The following is a 19,210-nucleotide window of genomic DNA, read 5'->3' on the forward strand; positions in this document are numbered from 1 at the left end:
CACAGCGTGAGGAGAGCCAGCATCCAGTTACGGGCCTTCTGGGAAGTGCTGGACCGGGCCATCCTGAGGAAGATCCTAGGAAAAAGCTTCTGCTGTGTGCTATGCAGGAAGGGAAGTGTGTGTTTGTGGAGGTTTCAGAGCTGTGTTTTGCTCTCTGGGCTTCGTCTCTGAATGTAGGGGAAAGCTACGTCAGCATCTCTGCCATGTTATTTTAAAGATCTTATCAGTGCTCGGAGGAATAATTGCACATTACTGTTATTGAAAACATCTGGCATTTCCCTGGAGACCATTCTTCTCATGACATTGTGCTTCTTGGAGTCTCCATGAAATCACAATCACTGCATTTTGGCTTTTATTTCAAATATGTTAGCCTTAAAGGGATATAGTTCACACACACAAAAAAATAAAAGATTCTGGCAAAGTTTACTCTACCTCAAGTGTTTTCTAACCTTTATGAGTTGAACACAAAAGAAGACATTTTGAAAAAAGCTGAAAACCTGAAATCAACGACTCCTATAGTATTCATTTTTCCTTCTATGAAAGTCAGTGGTTTTCAGCTTTCGTCAAAATATCTTCTTTCATGTTCAACAGAAGAAAAAAACTCAGAGGTTTAAAAATACTTGACAGTAAATAGTGTGTACATTTAAATTTTTAAGTCAAATAACCCTTTATGGCGAGATATGTGTTTCAAAACACTGACATAATTCAAACTTTTGACCACAAAACCAGTGAGAAGTTAACATTTTTGGAGACTGATGTACATATGAAAGCTACACTCAAAACAATATTTTTGTTGCTTGTTCAAACTACCCATTAATGAGTTGAAACAACATAATTCTTAAGTTTTTTGGGAACAAAGTAATTGTTTTATGTTCAATCAACTTATAATTGTAAAAAATTAATTGTTAAATTAATCAACTTGTGTTGGGACGACAAGAAGGGATTTTGTGGAACACCGTATTTTTTATAAATAAATAAGCCTTTCATTGATGTTTGGTTTGTCAAGATAACCCGATATTTGGCTGAGACAACTATTTGAAAATCTGCAATCTAAGGATACTAATAAAATTTAGAAAGATTTTTAAAGAAAATTGGCGATACGATGGCACAGTAGGTAGTGCTGTCGCCTCACAGCAAGAATGTCGCTGGTTCAAGCCTTTGGATGGGTCAGTTGGCATTTCTGTGTGGAGTTTGCATGTTCTCCCCACGTTCGTGTGGGTTTCCTCCGGGTGCCCCAGTTTCCCTCACAGTCCAAAGACATGCGGTTTAGGTGAATTGGGTAAGCTAAATTGACCGTAGTGTATGAGTGTGAATGAGAGTGTATGGATGTTTCCCAGAGATAGGTTGCAGCTGGAAGAGCATCTGCTGCGTAAAACAAGTGCTGGATAAGTTGGCGGTTCATTCCGCTGTGGCGACCACGGTTCAATAAAGGGACTAAGTCGAAAAGAAAATGAATGAATGAATGAGTTTTCTAAACACATGACAAGTTGTTAACAATCCCAGTTTCACTTACAAATGATTCAAACTAACACATTTTTATGTAAAAAGTTTGCATGATGCCAAACACATGCTTTTCACTGACTTTGTGGGAACGGTTTCAACAGACCCATTCAACAACAAATTCTGATCAAATGTCCTGCTTAAGTAATACTTGCGATGGACAATCGGTTTGATCTGCTAGTTTCATTAGCAGTAAAATTAAAGCCACCACTTACTTTACTTTTATTTAAAAAAAGTCATACAGGTGTGATTAGACAACAGTTGACAAAAGAACTTCAGTATTTTACGGTGTTTTGAAACCGATTAAACCGATTATTCATTCATTCATTTTCATCCTGCTTAGTCCCTTTATTCATCATGGGGCGCCACAGTTGGGGTCGCCAAGTTGGTCAACAACCACCAACTTATCCAGCACATGTTTTACACAGCGGATGCCCTTCCAGCTGCAACCCAGTATTAGGTAACATTTAAACACACTCGTTCACACACATACACTACAACCAATTTAGTTTATTCAATTCCCCTTTACTGCATGTCTTTGGACTGTGGGGGGAGCACCGAAGAAAACCCAAGCGAACACAGGGAGAACATGCAAACTCCACACAGAAATGCCAAGTGACCCAGCCAGGACTTGAAGCAGTGACTTTCTTTCTGTGAATGACAAAAAAATGAGTACAAACTAGAAGGATCATGTTGAAGCCAAAGGCAAAGAGAGATACGCACTGCTGATTTATGTCTACATCTCATAGGAAGCTAAAACTGTTCTCAGAATATTCATATATGCCATGTAGTTTAAAGTTGTCAAAGTAAACAGCTGCATCGACATGACCCCAAAAATGCAAATGTTTACCTCAGCAGCAAAACACCATAATGTTACAATGGAGATGGAAAAATCTTTTGTGTAATTAAAACTGGGGGACTTTCAACATCTCTAGACATGTTGCAAATGAAGATAAAGAGTTTATGACAAATGCTGGGATTTATGTAACACCCCACTTGACCTCCCATTGCGCTCACACACACCAAATAAAGACACGCTGACTGTGGTCTTCTTCAGTACTTTTATTCGAATGGGTTTTTCGTATGTTTATATAAACGTAATAAAACGACACAATAATGGATACAGTACTGTAAGCAAACAGATATTGCCATGACTTTAACAAGCACAATTATTTCCTGAGAGATAATTATGCTCATTTACATATGGAATGTCACACACAAAAAAAAATGGAATGTTCGAAGTGCGCTTTATGCAAAAAACAAAATAAAAGTCTGTCATTATTTACTTGCCCTCGTGTCATTTCCCAACCTGTATGACTTTGTTTAGCAAACCGCAAACTGTTTTGTACATACTATGAAAGTCCAAAACAATTTTAACCTTTACATTCCTTAATAGAAATAAAGTCATACTCGACGTGGAAAGAACTGAGAGTGATTAATAATAATTTTGAGGTGATCTATTCTTTTAAATTGAAGCAGCTTACCAAGTACTATATATATCTACCGCTCACCCAAAGACAGCATTTAGGACCATTATACATTTTAAAAGTAATTTAATTTATCTCACATCATAAAATAAGGATCTGATTTGCATAGGAAAGCAGACATGCAGCACCACAAATCAATTGGCATCTTAAAATTCCTCATAGAGGATTGTGTAGTGCAATGTTTCTCAACCCTGTTCCTGGAGGACCACCAGCTCTGCATATTTTCCATGTCTCCTTAACCAAACACACCTGATTCATCAGCTCATTAGCAGAGACTGAAAGACCGGTAATGGGTGTGACAGACAAAGGAGACATCCGAAACATGCAGTGTTGGTGGTCCTCCAGGAACGTGGTTGAGAAACACTGGTGTAGTGCATTACTTTTAATGTACATTAATATCCTTTGTGTTGAGTGCTGTAATTGATTCTCAAATCTTAAATATATGTATATATATTTTTTATCGACTATTCCAGCATGTATAATTGAGGCTGCGAGTACACAAGCTAAATGTTCGCTTCAGCTGCAACAAACTGATACTACTGTATATTGCACAAGCGAACAGCTCATTCTTAATGCATGCTCACCTTTAGAGGAAAAACATTTTTAACCGATCGAGCATTTGTTCTAAGAGTAGCACGAACCCTACAGGATTACATGAAGCTTAACGCAATATTTAAAGTTTAGTTCACTTTCTGAATGGAAGTTTCCTGGTAATTTACTCGCTCCCTTTCTTCTTACTTTCTTTAGTCGAAAATTAATGAAGGTTTTTGAGGAAAACGTGAAGTTTCTTAATATATTGGACTTCTATTGTACTCTGTGGATTTAACATCCAACCTGCTGTTTTCATGCAGCTTCAAAGGATTCCACAGACGAAAAAATAAGCAAAACGATTAGTCATTATTTAGAAGATCATAAACTTTTAAACATAAATATCAGATTTCTTTGGGTAAGACTCTTATTCCTCATCTGAAATCTTTTAGAGTAGTTTAAAAACTATTGAACACCATAGAAGTCCTCTATATGAAGAGAAAAAAATCCAGCATATTCTCCCTAAAAATCTTGATTTCTTCGACTAAAGAAAGCAATGAATAACTCTGATGAAAAGGGGGCAAACAAATCATTAAAAAAAATGTCAATTCTGGATGTGAACTAATCTTTTAACACTATATATCTCTGCACACACCAAGCGAAGATAGTAGATAGCCATTATTAGATTGAAAAAGCAAACCTCAAGCCATGCTGGTGCTGCGAGTGTGGTTTTCAGCTGAAATGGTGCGCACCAGCTCCTCCACCCAGCGCACCTCGGAGTCCATCTGCTCAGCCAGAACTTCGTATCGGTTCTCCAGTCGTCCGAATTTGCGTTTGAGGGCATTAGCTGACAGCATGGCAGCACGTGCCTCCTCCTGGCTCTGTCTGCGCAGGGCTTGTGCTTTCTGCAGCTCCTGTTTGATCTGACTGAGGTCTGCGGCGATGCTTTCGTTCTCCTCTTTGTACCAGCTTTCCTTCTCCTCATATATTGAGAGCAGAGCGGTCACATCCTCACCACACGATCGTTGGTTTTTCTCCAGCTCTCGCAGGCCTTCTTCGGCCGCTGCGATCTCCTCCATGACCTGGGAGAATCGCTCGAAGTTGATGTAGGTGTTGTTGGGAGGCATGCTGGAGTGGGATTTGATGGTGTACTCTTTGAGACGGGTGGTCTTCAGACGCCTGCGTTCAGGCTTGCGCTCGCTCTCTTCGGGTCGAACATTTCGTCTCTTAATGACCTGATGGGACAAGAACTGTGTTAAACACTGAACAAATGGTGGCACAAGTCAAATGGGAGGAAAAGTAAAATATTTGAACCTTGATCCACGAGTGCTGGAGACTGTCCTCGATTGTCATTCTCTTTCTGATTGTTAAAAGCAGATATGAAGATAAATGTCAATACAAACAAATGAAAATATTTGGTTTGCTAATATTTATATTTTTAATTATAGTATTTACAAATGTTTCAAATTAACTTTATTAGTATGTCATTCTGTTATATGCCAATGTCATGAAACTGAAAAAACTAAATAGGGAAAAACATATTTAAGGTTAAATAAGGTTTAAAATAATTTTTAACTGATTTCATTTAATTACTGATGATTTTAGCCACTTTTCCACTATCAGGCCGAATGGTTTTGTTTACTTAATTCCAATCTGACTCTGACTGTGTGTAGTCAGCAGGAAATGATTTCATTTTTTACTGTGGTGCTATTACCAGTACTCTTTGGAATGCAATACAAATGCACCAGTCATGCAATAGGTAACAATATGGACCATGCAAAATGGACAGTGATCAGATGTTTTTAGGACATTTAGAAAAAACACAAATATTTAAATGCATAGTGCTCTTCTGTATTGTGCAAATCATACATAAACGATTTGTTGCCTGCTTAGCTATTTCGGCTTACTTTAGGTCAAACTATACAAACTATGAGTCTAATTAGATTTTTTTTAGGCTTTATATAGACACAAACACCTATATTATGAGAATTCAGTCTTGTGGAGTGTTAAGGTGTCTATTGGTGCTCTATATCTGCTGGTTTCAGACTGTTGATTGACTTTTTTTTTTTGCACATAGACTGATTGGCATATTTATGCATTCAAAATGGTATGAACCGTTGGTCAATTGGATATCTATTATTTTAATTATTAACATTATAATTTAAAATACAGATCAGAGTGAACTTTTTCTCAAATAAAAAAGAACCCCCCATACATCTTGTTGACGTTCTTCAAGCCTTAATCAAACCCCCCTGTAATTCGCATCGTACTCTTCTCCCTAGCCAGCTATGTAGAAACTGGTAGCCAGAAAACAGACTGGTGATGACATGTGCACACAAGCTCTACCAGCCCAACACAGTTGGCTAACCATGCCAAGAGTTCTGGGCTTATAATGGTTTGTTGCCATGCTGTTCAAGGCTCACATTGAAACACACCTGAAAACGTACCTGACGTTCAGCTTGAGAGTGGAAAAAGCTTATAATGCAATATTTCTGTTTTGTTTTATTTCAGTGACCACATTGGTTTATACTACTAACTTGGGATCCTTGACGAGCAGTCGGCGAATGAAGTCCTTCGCGAGTTCACTTGTGTTGCTGAAGTACTCTTCGTCAAAGTCATAGTTGACTGCTGAAATATTGGTAAGTGTTTCTTGTTTGGTCTCACCAAGAAATGGAGAAGCCCCACTCAAGCTAAGAAGCGTAAATAATGCATTAATATTTGTCAAGCCAAATACAATGTGATCAATACAGCCAAACATGATAACAACTACTTACAGTATATAAGTGATAACTCCGATACTCCTGCAGGAAAGAAAACAAATAAATCATGACTAATTGTGAACCGAACATCTTAGAGTTGCAATGTAAATTAAACAACTAAACGATTGACTCACCACATATCTGCCTCCAGCCCAAGGGGTTCATAATTTACAATTTCCGGTGCTATGGAAGATATTGGAAATTTAAGACTTTTTAATAAATGTTATCATAACTAAGAGCTAAACGCAGCTTAAAATCCTACCAACAAACTCAGGAGTTCCAAAGATGTTTTTAAATTCATTTCCATCCTTAATCTGATGTGCAATTCCAAAATCGATCAACTTGATTCTGGGGTTCGGCACATTTTTATCCAACAGCATTATGTTTTCAGGCTGAAAAACACAGTGAGACAAGACTATTGTAATACATGTAAAATATTGAGAGTCTTCGTGCATCTACGTTAACAAAAGAGCAAAAACTTGTATAGCTTCATTTAATAAAAAATATGTCTATTACCAAAATATGTAGTAGAAAATATTTAGAAAATATTCCACTAATATTTATGGCTTTTAATATTTACATTTTATTCATGTTTTCTTTGTCTAAACAAAGAGCTTAGAATGACCAAGAGGCGACACTCTATTGTAATTTGGGAAACAGCCACTAGAGGGCGCGGGGACCATTTTGGAATGAAAACTCCAATAGAACAACAGCATATTATAAGTCAGTAAAATAAGCTATTAAAAGTGCTGATGATTTTGATAACAAATATTGTATTGTCGTCTTTCAGGTTGTATCTCTGCTTTAATGGGGTTTTTAAATAAATTAATTAAAAACAACGCAGCTGCTTGCCATCGCGACAGTAATGAGATCCAATGGACGGCCGATCACTTTCACTCCAAAATGGCGGAATCTGGGGCTGTTGCTGGGCGCTGCTGTTGCAATGGAACGTTCTATTGAGTGTCGCCTCTTGGTCATTCTAAGCTCTTTGGTCTAAATAAAAATAAAGGTACAATAAAACTTTTATCTTTTGGTGGTCAACACAAACAGGAGTTAGAACTTCAACTGAATATTGATACCCTTCAATTGAAAATTACATCAAAAAATCCCAACAATGTGGCATTGTATTACTGTTTTGAACTCCCAAGTTGTGTTGCCATAAAAAAGGAAACAAACAGTGCTAGTAGTTCACCGTGAGCAACTTTCGGATTTCAAGTACTGTACAACTAAATTAATGACCCTCTAATAGGGATGTAACGGTATCAGAATTTCACGGTACGGTAATACCTCGGTATGAATGTCACGGTACGGTATTTATTGAATCATTTACAGAAAAAAACAAAACTTATGAAAATACTCCAAAAAAGTGCCAAAAGTGTCAATGACATACAAATTAGCCATCTATCTGTAAGCTTTGAAACAGGAACTTCAATTTTAATAACAAAAAAATATTAAACCATGTAAAAAAATAAAGTTTCAATTTAGTATTGTTGAAAACTCATCACATTCAACATTTAATCACTCACTCACTTAGATAGAGATGGGTTTAAAGGAAAATTATCATATAAATATAATCTGGTAAAAGCTGGTATCTCTGGGCATTTACAATGTCCCCTGCAACAGAAAAAAAACCCTCTCATTTGGGACTGAGGTTTCTGGGACAAGAGAGATATGACTTGGCCCAGGTTGACAGCAGTGGGTAACGTTGTGCATTGTCTTTCCCCCACTTGAGAGGACAAACCATGAGTAAGATAGAGGTCTCATGTCTGCATCAATCTGAACAGTGTGCTGACAACACCGCTATTCAGTACGCGCGCGACAACACAGCTGATAAGAACTCGCGCGACAACACCGCTATTCAGTACGCGCGCCGCAACAACACCCGCTTTAGAGTTTTCCAGCTCTTTTTCATCCCCGCTTCTAGCAGCACACTCCATTTCCGCATTACTGGATCTGTAGCGACAACAGACCGCAAGGGATGATGGTCAAGCATGGGCTGATGGGAATTGTAGTTTCCGCTACCTCCCGTTCGCTTCATTCGCCTGAGCAAATTTTCTCAGAAGATCTATAGTTTTACCGAGTCATGCGACTTCGGTAATATCGAAAAAAATTAATATTTTTTTAAATTAAAATTAAAAATTTACAATACCGTTACATCCCTACCCTCTAAGTCAAGATTTTATGTTTTTTTAAATAGCTTAAATCTTTTATTGGTTTTCAACTACATATTTTAGTAAGAGACATAATTTAAGTTATCAAACCATACAAGTTTTTTTTTATCCACGGTATCCCATAAAAAACAAAACAGTATTGTACCTTCAAGTCAAAATGAGCGATGCGTTTAGAGTGGAGGTAGTGAACTCCGTCCAGAATTTGCTTGAGGAACTGCGTGGCCTCCTCCTCAGTAAGTGACTCCTTCTCAGCCAAAAAGTCAAAGAGCTCTCCTCCAGACACCAGCTCCAGGATCAGGATCACATCGGTCTTGTTCTCAAAGATGTCATGGAGTGTGATGATGTTGCTGTGCTGAATCTCCCGAAGGATGTTCACCTCGCGCTCAATCTCCTCCCGGCTCACGCCTCGTCTGCTGGAGGACAGACGCCTCTTCTTGATAAACTTGGCAGCATATTCAGTTCCGCTGCTCTTTTCTTTGCATTTACGCACAATGGCAAACTGGCCACTGGGAAACACAGTAAATTGAAGCAGAGAAAAACAACAATTAAAAAGGGGAAAATTATGATGTTGTAATAGTTTGAATAGGATATACAACGTGCAATTTTTGCTTTCATATGATACGATGCATTTTTTTAGGCTTTATAATTCAGTCCCACACATGGGGTGACCAGGCCCCCTGGTTTCCCAGTGCTGAAATTGAACCTGTATGTGTTACAAATATTCTTGGCTTGTAATATTAAACTCTTATAAGAAAGAGAGAAGAGAGAGAGATGCTCTGAATGCAGTAAAACTATTATTGTTTTCCTTTGGCCATGTTTTTATTCTGGAATATAATGCATTTTCCTCGTAACCTGTCAGGTCATAAAATGTTGTTGTACATCACTGCATCTGAATGATTTTACTAAACACTCGCTCCTAATGTGTAGTCATAGGGTATAGCCTTCAGGGGCAACGCGTAGTAGAGTACAGCCGTTTTTACCAACCTTGTTCCTGGAGGCACACCAACAGTACATATTTTGCTGTTTTCTCTTCTCTGATTGGCCAACACGGCTGGGTTCACTCCAAACAGGGAAAACGTGAATGAGGCCAATTCTGCGCATTTGCAGCAAATTAATCGTGTATTCTGCATTGTTGCGCCTCTGAACTCACGTTTGCATAAACTTGAATGCAATGTATTCGTGTAATATAATGAATTTCCCATCTGGTGTGAGCTGAATATAAGTGTCATTATCGCCACCTGTTGATTCGGCATCCCTATAACATGCATCACAATGCATTTTTGCTATTTCATGTGGACAGAGATTTATTTAAAAAAACAAAAGCTAGGAAAACTGTTCATAAAACTACCCGTGTGTGTGTGGACATGGCCTCACTTATCTGAAGCATTCATTTCAGGTTTACGAGGTAACATTTCAGGTTCTCTTCTAATGTTCTGATGATTTGATTCAAGTGTGTTTAAATAGGAAGAGAGTCAATACTGTTGGTGTGCCTTCGAAAACAGGATTGGGAAACAGTGGTGTACAGAATACCCAGCCTGATGTCACGAGGAAACGTAAGTATTTTACGTTTTGCCAGTTTAGTGGCTAATTCGTACAAATCCGTATGAGTTCAGTCGTACGAAATTGTACGATTTTAAAAAGGAGGCGTGGCACCTAACCCCGACCGTCATTGGGGGATGCGCAAATCAAACTAAATTATACGAATTAGATCATACGAATTCATATGAATTAGCCAATAAATCAAAAAGTTACGAATTGCTGTGAGATTGTGTTGGAATACCTTGTTATTATCGATACTAGTGGCCATTAAGTGAACTACTGTCTGAATTTGTGCATTGCCATTTTCATGCAGAAATAAGCCACTTTTGACCAATCAGCTTTCTTACATTTACAATCACTCTCATTGGTTGGTGATTATTGTTTCGCGCACAGTGAGCAGCGAAAAATAAACAATGGTATTGTGGCTTACCCAAATGATATTTGTATTTTCAAAATGCCAGAGGCAGTAAAGCATATATTATTTGTTTAAAAATTACAAGTAAATAAGACAATGAGTCTGATCAAGAGAAGATGAAACTGCACCCCTGGATCAGGATAGCAGGAGACAGAAGCAAACTCAAGTCAGCCAGAAAACATGACGGAAAGGAAACTGGGCTCTTCTTGAATATTAGACAGAGTGGGTCATCTTCAATAGTGAAGTGAACTGAATGTGATGTTAGTAAACTGAAAAGTGATGTTTCATACGATTTATGTTTGTAGTAACATGTTTGTTTGATCCATGGTTGACCTATAACGTTATATTGCACAAATAATTAAAGACTGTTCAGAAATGTGATGCTTTTTTTTATATAACCGCTTAGTTGGTGGGCGTCTGTCACTCTAACTTTTATTTCCTGGTTTTGTTTCTAGAAATTGTTCATTTACAAATTAAGCACTAGCTATAACTAATAAAAAGCACTTGCCTCTCAATAACAAATTTAATCCAATAAAATGCTATGAGAAAACAGCATTTAAGAAAGCACCTGGACATAATATGTGTTAGTACCAGCTCTACAATTCACTCACATCATGTTGACGAATTAGATAACAATAAATAAATAGATCACACTGTTATGATAAAGTTTGACAAATTATTACACTCTTGACTATAGATTTGGAAAGGTGAAACTATAGTTTGTACAACACATTGACATATCTGCATTTGGTTGACCTTTTGTTTGTTTACTTTGTTATAAGTGATTCACAAAATTGTAATAAAAATATACTTATACATAAAGTCTTAAAAACAGATACGTTAAATTTGACTAAATATAAGGCTACATCACCAATTTTTGAAAGTTGTTTAAGAAACAAGCCTAAATGCAAAAAATGACATAAACGAAGTACAAACATTGCACAAAATAAAACATTTACTGTAAATTTGAATAAAGACTTTATTAAACCATGAGCAATAACCATTTTAGCATATCCTCCATTGCACATTTAAGTACTATTTATAATAAAGTTGTTCTGTCATCTGTGGCTTTAAATACTTGAGCTGATAAAAGCAGGTCTGGCTGCCAATGTTTTTATCATCCATCAGCTGGAAATCATCAGCAGCATCAGCATCTTAAAGTGACTCAAACAATGTTGTTCTTCTGTGCTGTTAATGTTAAAGTTATGATGTGGAGCTCTCTATTCTTAAAAAAATAAACACTGTATGGATCATTAGTTACTGTCCTTGTGTATTTTTCTCATAGCCTCACTATAGTCTCTTTTGCAGTACAGCTGTTCTCAGGCTCAGACACTGAGCATGTGCATTTTAAAGCAGTGATGTCATGCTGCAGCAGAAACCTCTACATCCATATATAGGAAGAAAGACTAGGCTTGATTCAGTGTTTGCAGATGATTAAGTGAGTGTGCTGGGCTTTTTTTAAATTGCAGGGCTTTCATAATGTTTGTTTTTGTTCTGCACTGATAAGCACAAACACTACATTGCCTTGGCAACTCTAGGACAAACAGTATGACCTATTCCTTTAAATTCTACATCATTACAGAACTTTACTGATTTCTTCATCAAAAATAAAAATAGTTTTTGAAGCATTGATTTGCTAATTTGAATTTTAATCATTGTTTTATCTATTATATGTAAAATGATTTAAGTAGATGTAGAGTTTCAAGGAGTGAAATGGCATCTCTTACCTTCCTAACTCCTCTCCCATGTCATAGTAGATCTCCACATCCTCCTGCCTGAAGCCAGCCATGATTTGCTGACTTCAAATTAATGAGCCTGTTAGAAAGGAAACAAAAACCTGAGTTGATAAGACTTAATTGAACAATTTTGACTAAACCAGATGCTGACACTTTAATGACAATGGCTATAAATGGTTTGTCAGTGTTGTGGAAAGTCAACATACTTCAGTATTTGCTTTAACCTCAGAAAAACGGACTTTAAATAGACATGGGAATGTGAACTTGCATTAGCATAATTTGCACATTTTATTCCTACTTACGTCATTACCCACAGTAGAGGGTTGCCAGTTTTTTTTTTTTACTTTTCTGTCTATATCAAAGATCTTTAACAGTAGATAATATATCATTACTAAGTTACAGTCCAGTAGAAATTACAAACATCTCGGAATCTGCAATAAGTGTATATCAAGCCTTAATACGTTAAGATAACAACTAACTTAGCTTATTTTAGTGTCACAGTCGAAAATAAGTTGAAAAGTTACGAAAGAGTTCGTGAGACGAATACAAAATAACATACATATATATTTATAATCCACAACATATCTAACGTTAACGTTACCGAAGCACTAATTCCAGGTAGCCATCTGGCTAACTTGTAAAAGAAACGACTAGCGATCAACGAGCAAGCTACGTTCGTTGACAAATAACGGAATACATATACAGGATATTATCTACCATATAAATAATAGTATCCAAAAGAACGAATTGTGGATAAAAAACAAACGCTGAGAGTTTTTTACATACCTTAACGTCGCCGCATTCTTCTTCTTCTTCTTCTTCTTCTGGTGTTTTATGGCGGTTTGGCAAACCAACAAAAATAGGTGCATTACCGCCACCTACTGATCTGGAGTGTGGATTGTACATAATTGGAGTAGAAGGAAAACACTTATATATACATTAAATGACTATATTAAATTATATATATAAAAAAAAAAAAAAAAAAAAAAAAAAAAAAGAAAAAAAAAAAAAAAAAAAAAACTAAATTCTATGCATTATTCCTATATTTCCCAAATATTTAATTAATATCTCATGAATTTTTGATTGTCTAAGCCCGTTTCCTAGCAATACTTTCAAAGAAATTACCTTATCTTCCAGCTGTCCTAATTCTTGTATTAAATCAAACCTCTCTCTTTCATAAGCTGGGCATTCTAAAATTATATGATTGACTGTTTCCAACTCTCCACAATTATCACACTTCCCTGATTCATGCTTTCCTATTTTATACAAGCTGTAATTTAATGACGTATGGCCTATCCTTAGTCTTGTTATGATGACATCTTTCCTTCGATATCCGTATCTTTTCCTCCCGTTTCCTACAAATTCCTGAATCTGATATAAATGTCTTCCTTTGGTCTCCTTGTTCCACACCTGTTGCCATTTCTTATATATTTCGACTGCAATCATTCTTTTAAATTCTGTTTTACTTAATGCTAATTTAATTTCTATTTGCTCATTATTTAAAGCTTTTTTTGCTAGCATATCAGCTTCCTCATTCCCATCTACACCCACATGTGCCGGTACCCAGAGAAATGAAACCATTATTCTTAACTGCCTAATTGTGAATAAATTTTGTAAAATTTCAAATACTAAATCTTGTCTAGCTTCAGATTTGGCACTTTGAAGGCTTTTAAGTGCAGCCATTGAGTCCGAACAAATTACTGCTTTTTCTGGTTGGACTTCTGCAATCCATTGAAGTGCTATAATAATAGCTAATAATTCAGAGGTAAACACTGACACGTGATCTGATAATCTCTTTGCAATTTTGATGTTAAATTGTGGAATATATACAGCAGCAGCAGTTCTTCCACACTTAGGTTCCTTCGACCCATCTGTAAAGATTTGTAATACAGAATAATAATTCTGTTGGATATATTCTTGAACTAATAATTTAGTTGGAATAATTATCTCCTTGTTTTGAATTCTTTCATGAATTTGCAGATCTACTACTGGCATAGGAAACACCCATGGGGGAATTGTTGGTATAATGACAGATGGAGCAACTTCCAGATCTTTCCATTCTAAACTGTTTATTTCCTTTCTTACTACCCAACCAAAACTTGCTATTTCTTTGTACACATACTCCCAGCAATCTTTTAAAAGACATCTAACAGGATGGTTTTCCAAATGACCTTTTATTCCTATCCAATATCTCATTCTCAGCTGAGACATTCGATGTTCTAATGGCATCTCTCCCATTTCAACTTGTAATGATGCCACTGGAGAAGATCTAAAAGCACCACAACATATCCTCAGAGCTTGATTTTGTATGACCTCTATTTTTTTAATCAATGTTTTATTAGTAGAACTATACACCATACACCCATAATCAATGTTTGACCTTATCACAGCATTATAAATTCTTTTTAATGCTGTACTACTGGCACCCCACTCAACTCCAGCCAAACACCTTAATACATTTATTCCTTTTTTACATTTTTCAATTAATTTCTCAATATGAATTTTAAATGTTAATTTATTATCCATCCATAAACCTAAAAATCTGATTACATTTACTTGCCCTAACCGCGTTTCATACATTTTGATGTTTAATACTGGATTGCTTTTTTTTTTCGAGAAGCATATTACTTGCGTTTTTTCAACAGAAAACCGAAAGCCCCATTTATTAGCCCAACTCTCAACTTTATTCACTGCTATTTGCATTTTATTTTCTACAAATGTTACATTTCGTCCTCTTTTCCATATCGCTCCATCATCCGCGTACAGTGATCTTCCTATTCCTGATTCTATATTTTGAAAGATGTCATTTATCATTATGTTAAACAGAATTGGGCTACTCACACTTCCTTGAGGTGTGCCGTTCTCAATTGGAAGAATCTTAGACAATGCAGTCCCTACTCTTACTTGAATCGTTCTACCAAATAAAAAACTCAGAATCCAATTGTACATTCTCCCATCTATTCCCATGTTTTCCAATTTTAAGAGAAGACCTTCTTTCCACAACATATCATAAGCTTTTTCCACATCGAAAAACACTCCCACAAGTACCTCTTTCCCTATTTGTGCCTTTCGAATTTCATTTTCTAAACACAAGATTGAGTCCATTGTGTTTCTTCCTTTTCTGAATCCGCTTTGACATGCTGAAAAAATGTTTCTACTTTCTAATACAAAAACCAATCTATCCATAACCATCCGTTCCATAATTTTGCATAAATTTGATGTCAATGCAATAGGTCTATAACTAGTTGGCTGAGAATGATCTTTTCCAGGTTTGGCTATTGGCACTATAACCCCATGTTTCCAATCTACTGGCAAACTTCCTTTCACCCAAATTTTGTTAAACAAAATCAAAATGGTGTTCAAAGATACATCTGACAGATGTTTAATCATCTCATAACATATGTCATCTTTTCCCGGAGAAGTATGTTTAACCCCTGAGATAGCTCTTTTTAACTCATATAATGTGAACTCTGAGTCTAATAAACTTCCTGATGTATCCTTCTTTTCATATATATGAGATTTTTCCCTAATTTTCTGTTCCCTGATTTTTCTCATGTCATCTGAAATATTTTCATTACTATGAATTTTTGCAAATGATTCCACCAACATTTCTGCTTTATCATCATTATTAACTGCTATTTTTCCATTACTAATTAAAACAGGAATGTTATTATTTTTCTGAATTCCTCCCATCCTTCTGATCATATTCCAAACTTCATTAATTTCAATTTCCTCCCCTATTCTATTACAGAATTCTCTCCAGTAAAGTCTTTTTGCTTTTCTTATTTCTCTCCTAACTATTGCCTGAGCTTTCTTATAATTAATAAAATCCTTGAACAATACTGATCTCCTGGCTTTCTTCATTGCTTTATTTCTCTCCCTAACTGCATTACTACATTCTTTATTCCACCACGGAACTGCTTTTTTATTGTTTACATTTTTCTTTTTACCAATAACTTCCTCTGCAGTTTTTCTTAATATTTCACTTATTTTTTCATTTAACTCTTCTATGTTATCATTGTCATTGACCATTTCCCACATTTTATCATGACATACATCTCTAAAAAGCTCCCAGTTAGCATCGTTAAATTTCCATCTTAAAATTCTCTCTATCGGAGTGTTGATGATGTCCACCCCAATTTTACACCATATTGGATAGTGATCACTTCCCAAGGTACTGTGTTTATATATTTTCCACTCACATTTCCTAGCTAATTCTCCTGTCACAAGGGTAATATCTAAAACTGATTTACGTCCATGAGACAAATCAACTCTTGTGTAACACCCATTATTCATACATACTAATTGTCCCCAATCTAACATTTCTTCCACTATCAATCCGTTACTGTCCGATTTATCACTTCCCCATAAAGTATTGTGAGCATTAAAATCACCACACCATACTACTTTCTGACTAATGTTACCTCTTATGACTTCTAATTTTTCTTTACATAATTTTTCACATGGATTGTAAAAATTAATTACCTTAATATTACAACACCCTTCCCAAACTTCTATTGAAACCACCTCCTGATCCACCACCACCTCAACATTCCTATATCCTACACCTTGTTTAATAAAAGTAGCAACTCCACCTCCATTACCTTGTTTTCTATCCTTCCGAGTAACCACATACCCTTGTAGTACAAAATCTAACTGTGGTTTAAGCCATGTTTCCTGTACACATATTATATCTGGTTTGTTTTCTAAATTGGAAATTACTTTTTTAAATTCTTGCCCATTAGCTATTAAGCTTCTCGCGTTCCACTGTAATATTAATAACATTATTAAGGGCCACCACATACTTGCTGAGAGGATGGAATCTGCATCTTTAATTTCTCATTTATCAAATCCACTGAGATACCCTCAATCTCTAGATACTTTTCTGCTGCTTTAATTATTATTCTGATTCTCTCAGTCCTACTTTCTGTCTGAGCTGAACAGTTCACTACTTCAGCCATAAAAGTAATAAATGCAGCATTTCCCTTGATCTCTAATCTCTCTTTCTTATTTTCTTTATCCATTTCCGACTTCTGTTGAATGATTTCTTTGCTTTTGTTACCTATTTCTACATTCTTTCCAACTTTTTTTAAGGCTTCTGAGTATGACATTCCTTCTTGAATTCTAACATTTTGTACTTGAGCCGCATGTTTCCTCACTTTGCATCCTCCATATCCCGCACTGTGCTCTCCTCCACAGTTACAACATTTGGGACTAACTCCTTGACCACATTTACCATACTCATGCTCCCCTCCGCATTTAGCACATCTCTGCTTGCCTCTGCATACTGCTGCCACATGTCCATATTTTTGGCATTTATAACACCTTAAAGGGGGAGGTACATAAAGCCTCACAGAATAACTCACAAATCCCAGATATACTTTACTTGGCAGTTTGTCTTCATTAAAGTGAATCATTACTGAAAGACTATCTCCCCTTTCACCATTTCTGGTGCATTTAAGTCTTTTCACATCTATTATAGCTGCACCTGTAAGACCTCGTTTGATTTTTTCAACTGTAACATCGGTAGGGATGCCAGTGATTACTCCTTTAACCCATTTCTTTTCTTCTTGTACATTACAAGTCACCTTTTGCCCCATGATAGATTTAATTTCTACAGCCTTTTTTTGTTGTCTGCTGTCCTTACAGTATATTAGCAGCCTGCCGTCTCTCAATTTTTTAACACTTTCTACCAATCCTATCTCTTCCTTGATTGTTTTAGACATCTTCAGCGGATTGATAAAGCTAAATGAACCACAATCGAGTTTCATCACTACCTTAAACTCTTCTTTCCTTCGTCTTGTCTGATGCATTCCGTTCTCACTGTCAGTCTCAGATGTATTACTCCAGCTTCTGTTTCTTTTCCGTTTTTCTACTGTAATCCATTCATTTTTCGAATTTCCCACTTCATCTGCGTCCGACATTTCTTCCTCCATTTCCGGAATGCTTCCGGAATCTAAGCTACCTCCTACCATGCACTCTCCAGTCACAGATCAGCTGTTGCCAAACCGCCCGCTTCCGCCGGACCTCTCCACAAACACCTTCTCCACTCCACGCCTCTGAACGCCCGTCGCCGCATTCCTCAGCCAATGGGTATTTTCCGGTTGCTGCTCTCTGGAGAGGAGTGGCTTATTCTGCGACGTCACCGACCCTCCACCGCAGGATGATGTCAGCTGGCGTGTACCTGTTATTAATAAAAGTCTGCCAGGTGTTTGCGCTGTGATCTAACTTTAAAACTGCGTGTTAGGGCTTGTTTTGCACGTTTCCTTCGTCAGTGCCATATCATGTGTAGGCCTCAATGAATATATAATCTAATGGTTAATCCAATATTAAAAGAATAGGATAATATATTAAAACTGGCAGCATCAGTCGCGTACTTCATGTCCACTGTGTTGTTTAGAACCACATATCTGTGTATCTTAAGCAAGCGGAATAATTTCAGTGAACGCACATGTGATATGCTAGTAGTTTGTAACTAATTCCTTAGTTTGTTGAAAAATAAACATGTCTACTGTAATTAGTAAAAAGGATAACGATTAAATTCTATCAAATAAGAAAGTTTTTAACATATTTTCACAACATTAAAATTGTATGTACTTTTTTTAATTTAGCAAAACATAAAATATAATACTAAACAGACAAACATATGTATTTGTTTCTCGATAAACACACACAATTAAGATATTCATATTTACTTAAATCGTAAATTAAATTGCCAAATAAATTTAATTGCAGTTTTTGGACATTTAATTTATCTGTTATTGACTAAATTACAGATAATAGATATAATAATAGATAGTGCTCAGCAGATATGATGACTACAGCACATTTTTGAAATTTTATTTTTTTATCCATTTCTCGGTGACCCTTAACAAGTGGGAGGCACAGATGCAAACTGTTGTAATTCCTACACTGTTCACCTGATTTAGATGCAACACCCTCAAATTAAAGCTGACAGTCTGCAGTTAAAGCACATTTGCTTGTTTCAGTTTAAATCCATTGTGTTGGTATATAGAGCCAAAAATGTTAGATGTTTTTATATAAATATATACAGCGCTCAGAATAATTGAGTACA

At 36.3% G+C, this 19,210-nt stretch overlaps 1 protein-coding gene across 3 annotated transcripts; it reads right to left on the reverse strand.

Moving 5' to 3' along the window:
- Window positions 1-2,542: 2,542 nt before the first annotated feature.
- Window positions 2,543-18,300, reverse strand: dapk3 (death-associated protein kinase 3). Of its 3 annotated transcripts, none has more exons than XR_012393364.1 (11): window positions 17,913-18,300; window positions 12,922-13,021; window positions 12,127-12,214; window positions 8,591-8,951; window positions 6,537-6,666; window positions 6,409-6,457; window positions 6,290-6,316; window positions 6,053-6,205; window positions 4,830-4,875; window positions 3,337-4,750; window positions 2,543-3,184 (listed from the first exon to the last, which is right to left on the reverse strand). XR_012393364.1 is itself a non-coding variant. In XM_073928486.1 (10 exons), the coding sequence occupies exons 3-10, from the start codon at window positions 12,186-12,188 to the stop codon at window positions 4,217-4,219; spliced, it is 1,362 nt and encodes a 453-aa protein (XP_073784587.1). In that variant the 5' UTR covers window positions 12,189-12,214; window positions 12,922-13,021; window positions 17,913-18,300; the 3' UTR covers window positions 2,543-4,216. The 3 variants fall into 3 exon arrangements, 1 of the variants encoding a protein (XP_073784587.1); XR_012393368.1 differs by having other exon boundaries at window positions 3,572-4,750; window positions 17,913-18,241; XM_073928486.1 differs by having other exon boundaries at window positions 2,543-4,750.
- Window positions 18,301-19,210: the final 910 nt, after the last annotated feature.

This window comes from Danio rerio, chromosome 2 (assembly GCF_049306965.1).
Source record: "Danio rerio strain Tuebingen ecotype United States chromosome 2, GRCz12tu, whole genome shotgun sequence".
In the NCBI taxonomy this organism is placed as follows: Eukaryota; Metazoa; Chordata; class Actinopteri; order Cypriniformes; family Danionidae; genus Danio; species Danio rerio.

Coding starts and splice junctions, on each gene's coding strand:
- dapk3 (XM_073928486.1), bottom strand. CDS start 12,188: ATGGCTGGCTTCAGGCAGGAGGATGTGGAGATCTACTATGACATGGGA. Junction 6,317..6,408: donor GGGCTGGAGGCAGATATGTG/GTGAGTCAATCG, acceptor TCTTTCCTGCAG/GAGTATCGGAGTTATCACTT. Junction 4,876..6,052: donor CTGCTCGTCAAGGATCCCAA/GTTAGTAGTATA, acceptor TTTAACAATCAG/AAAGAGAATGACAATCGAGG.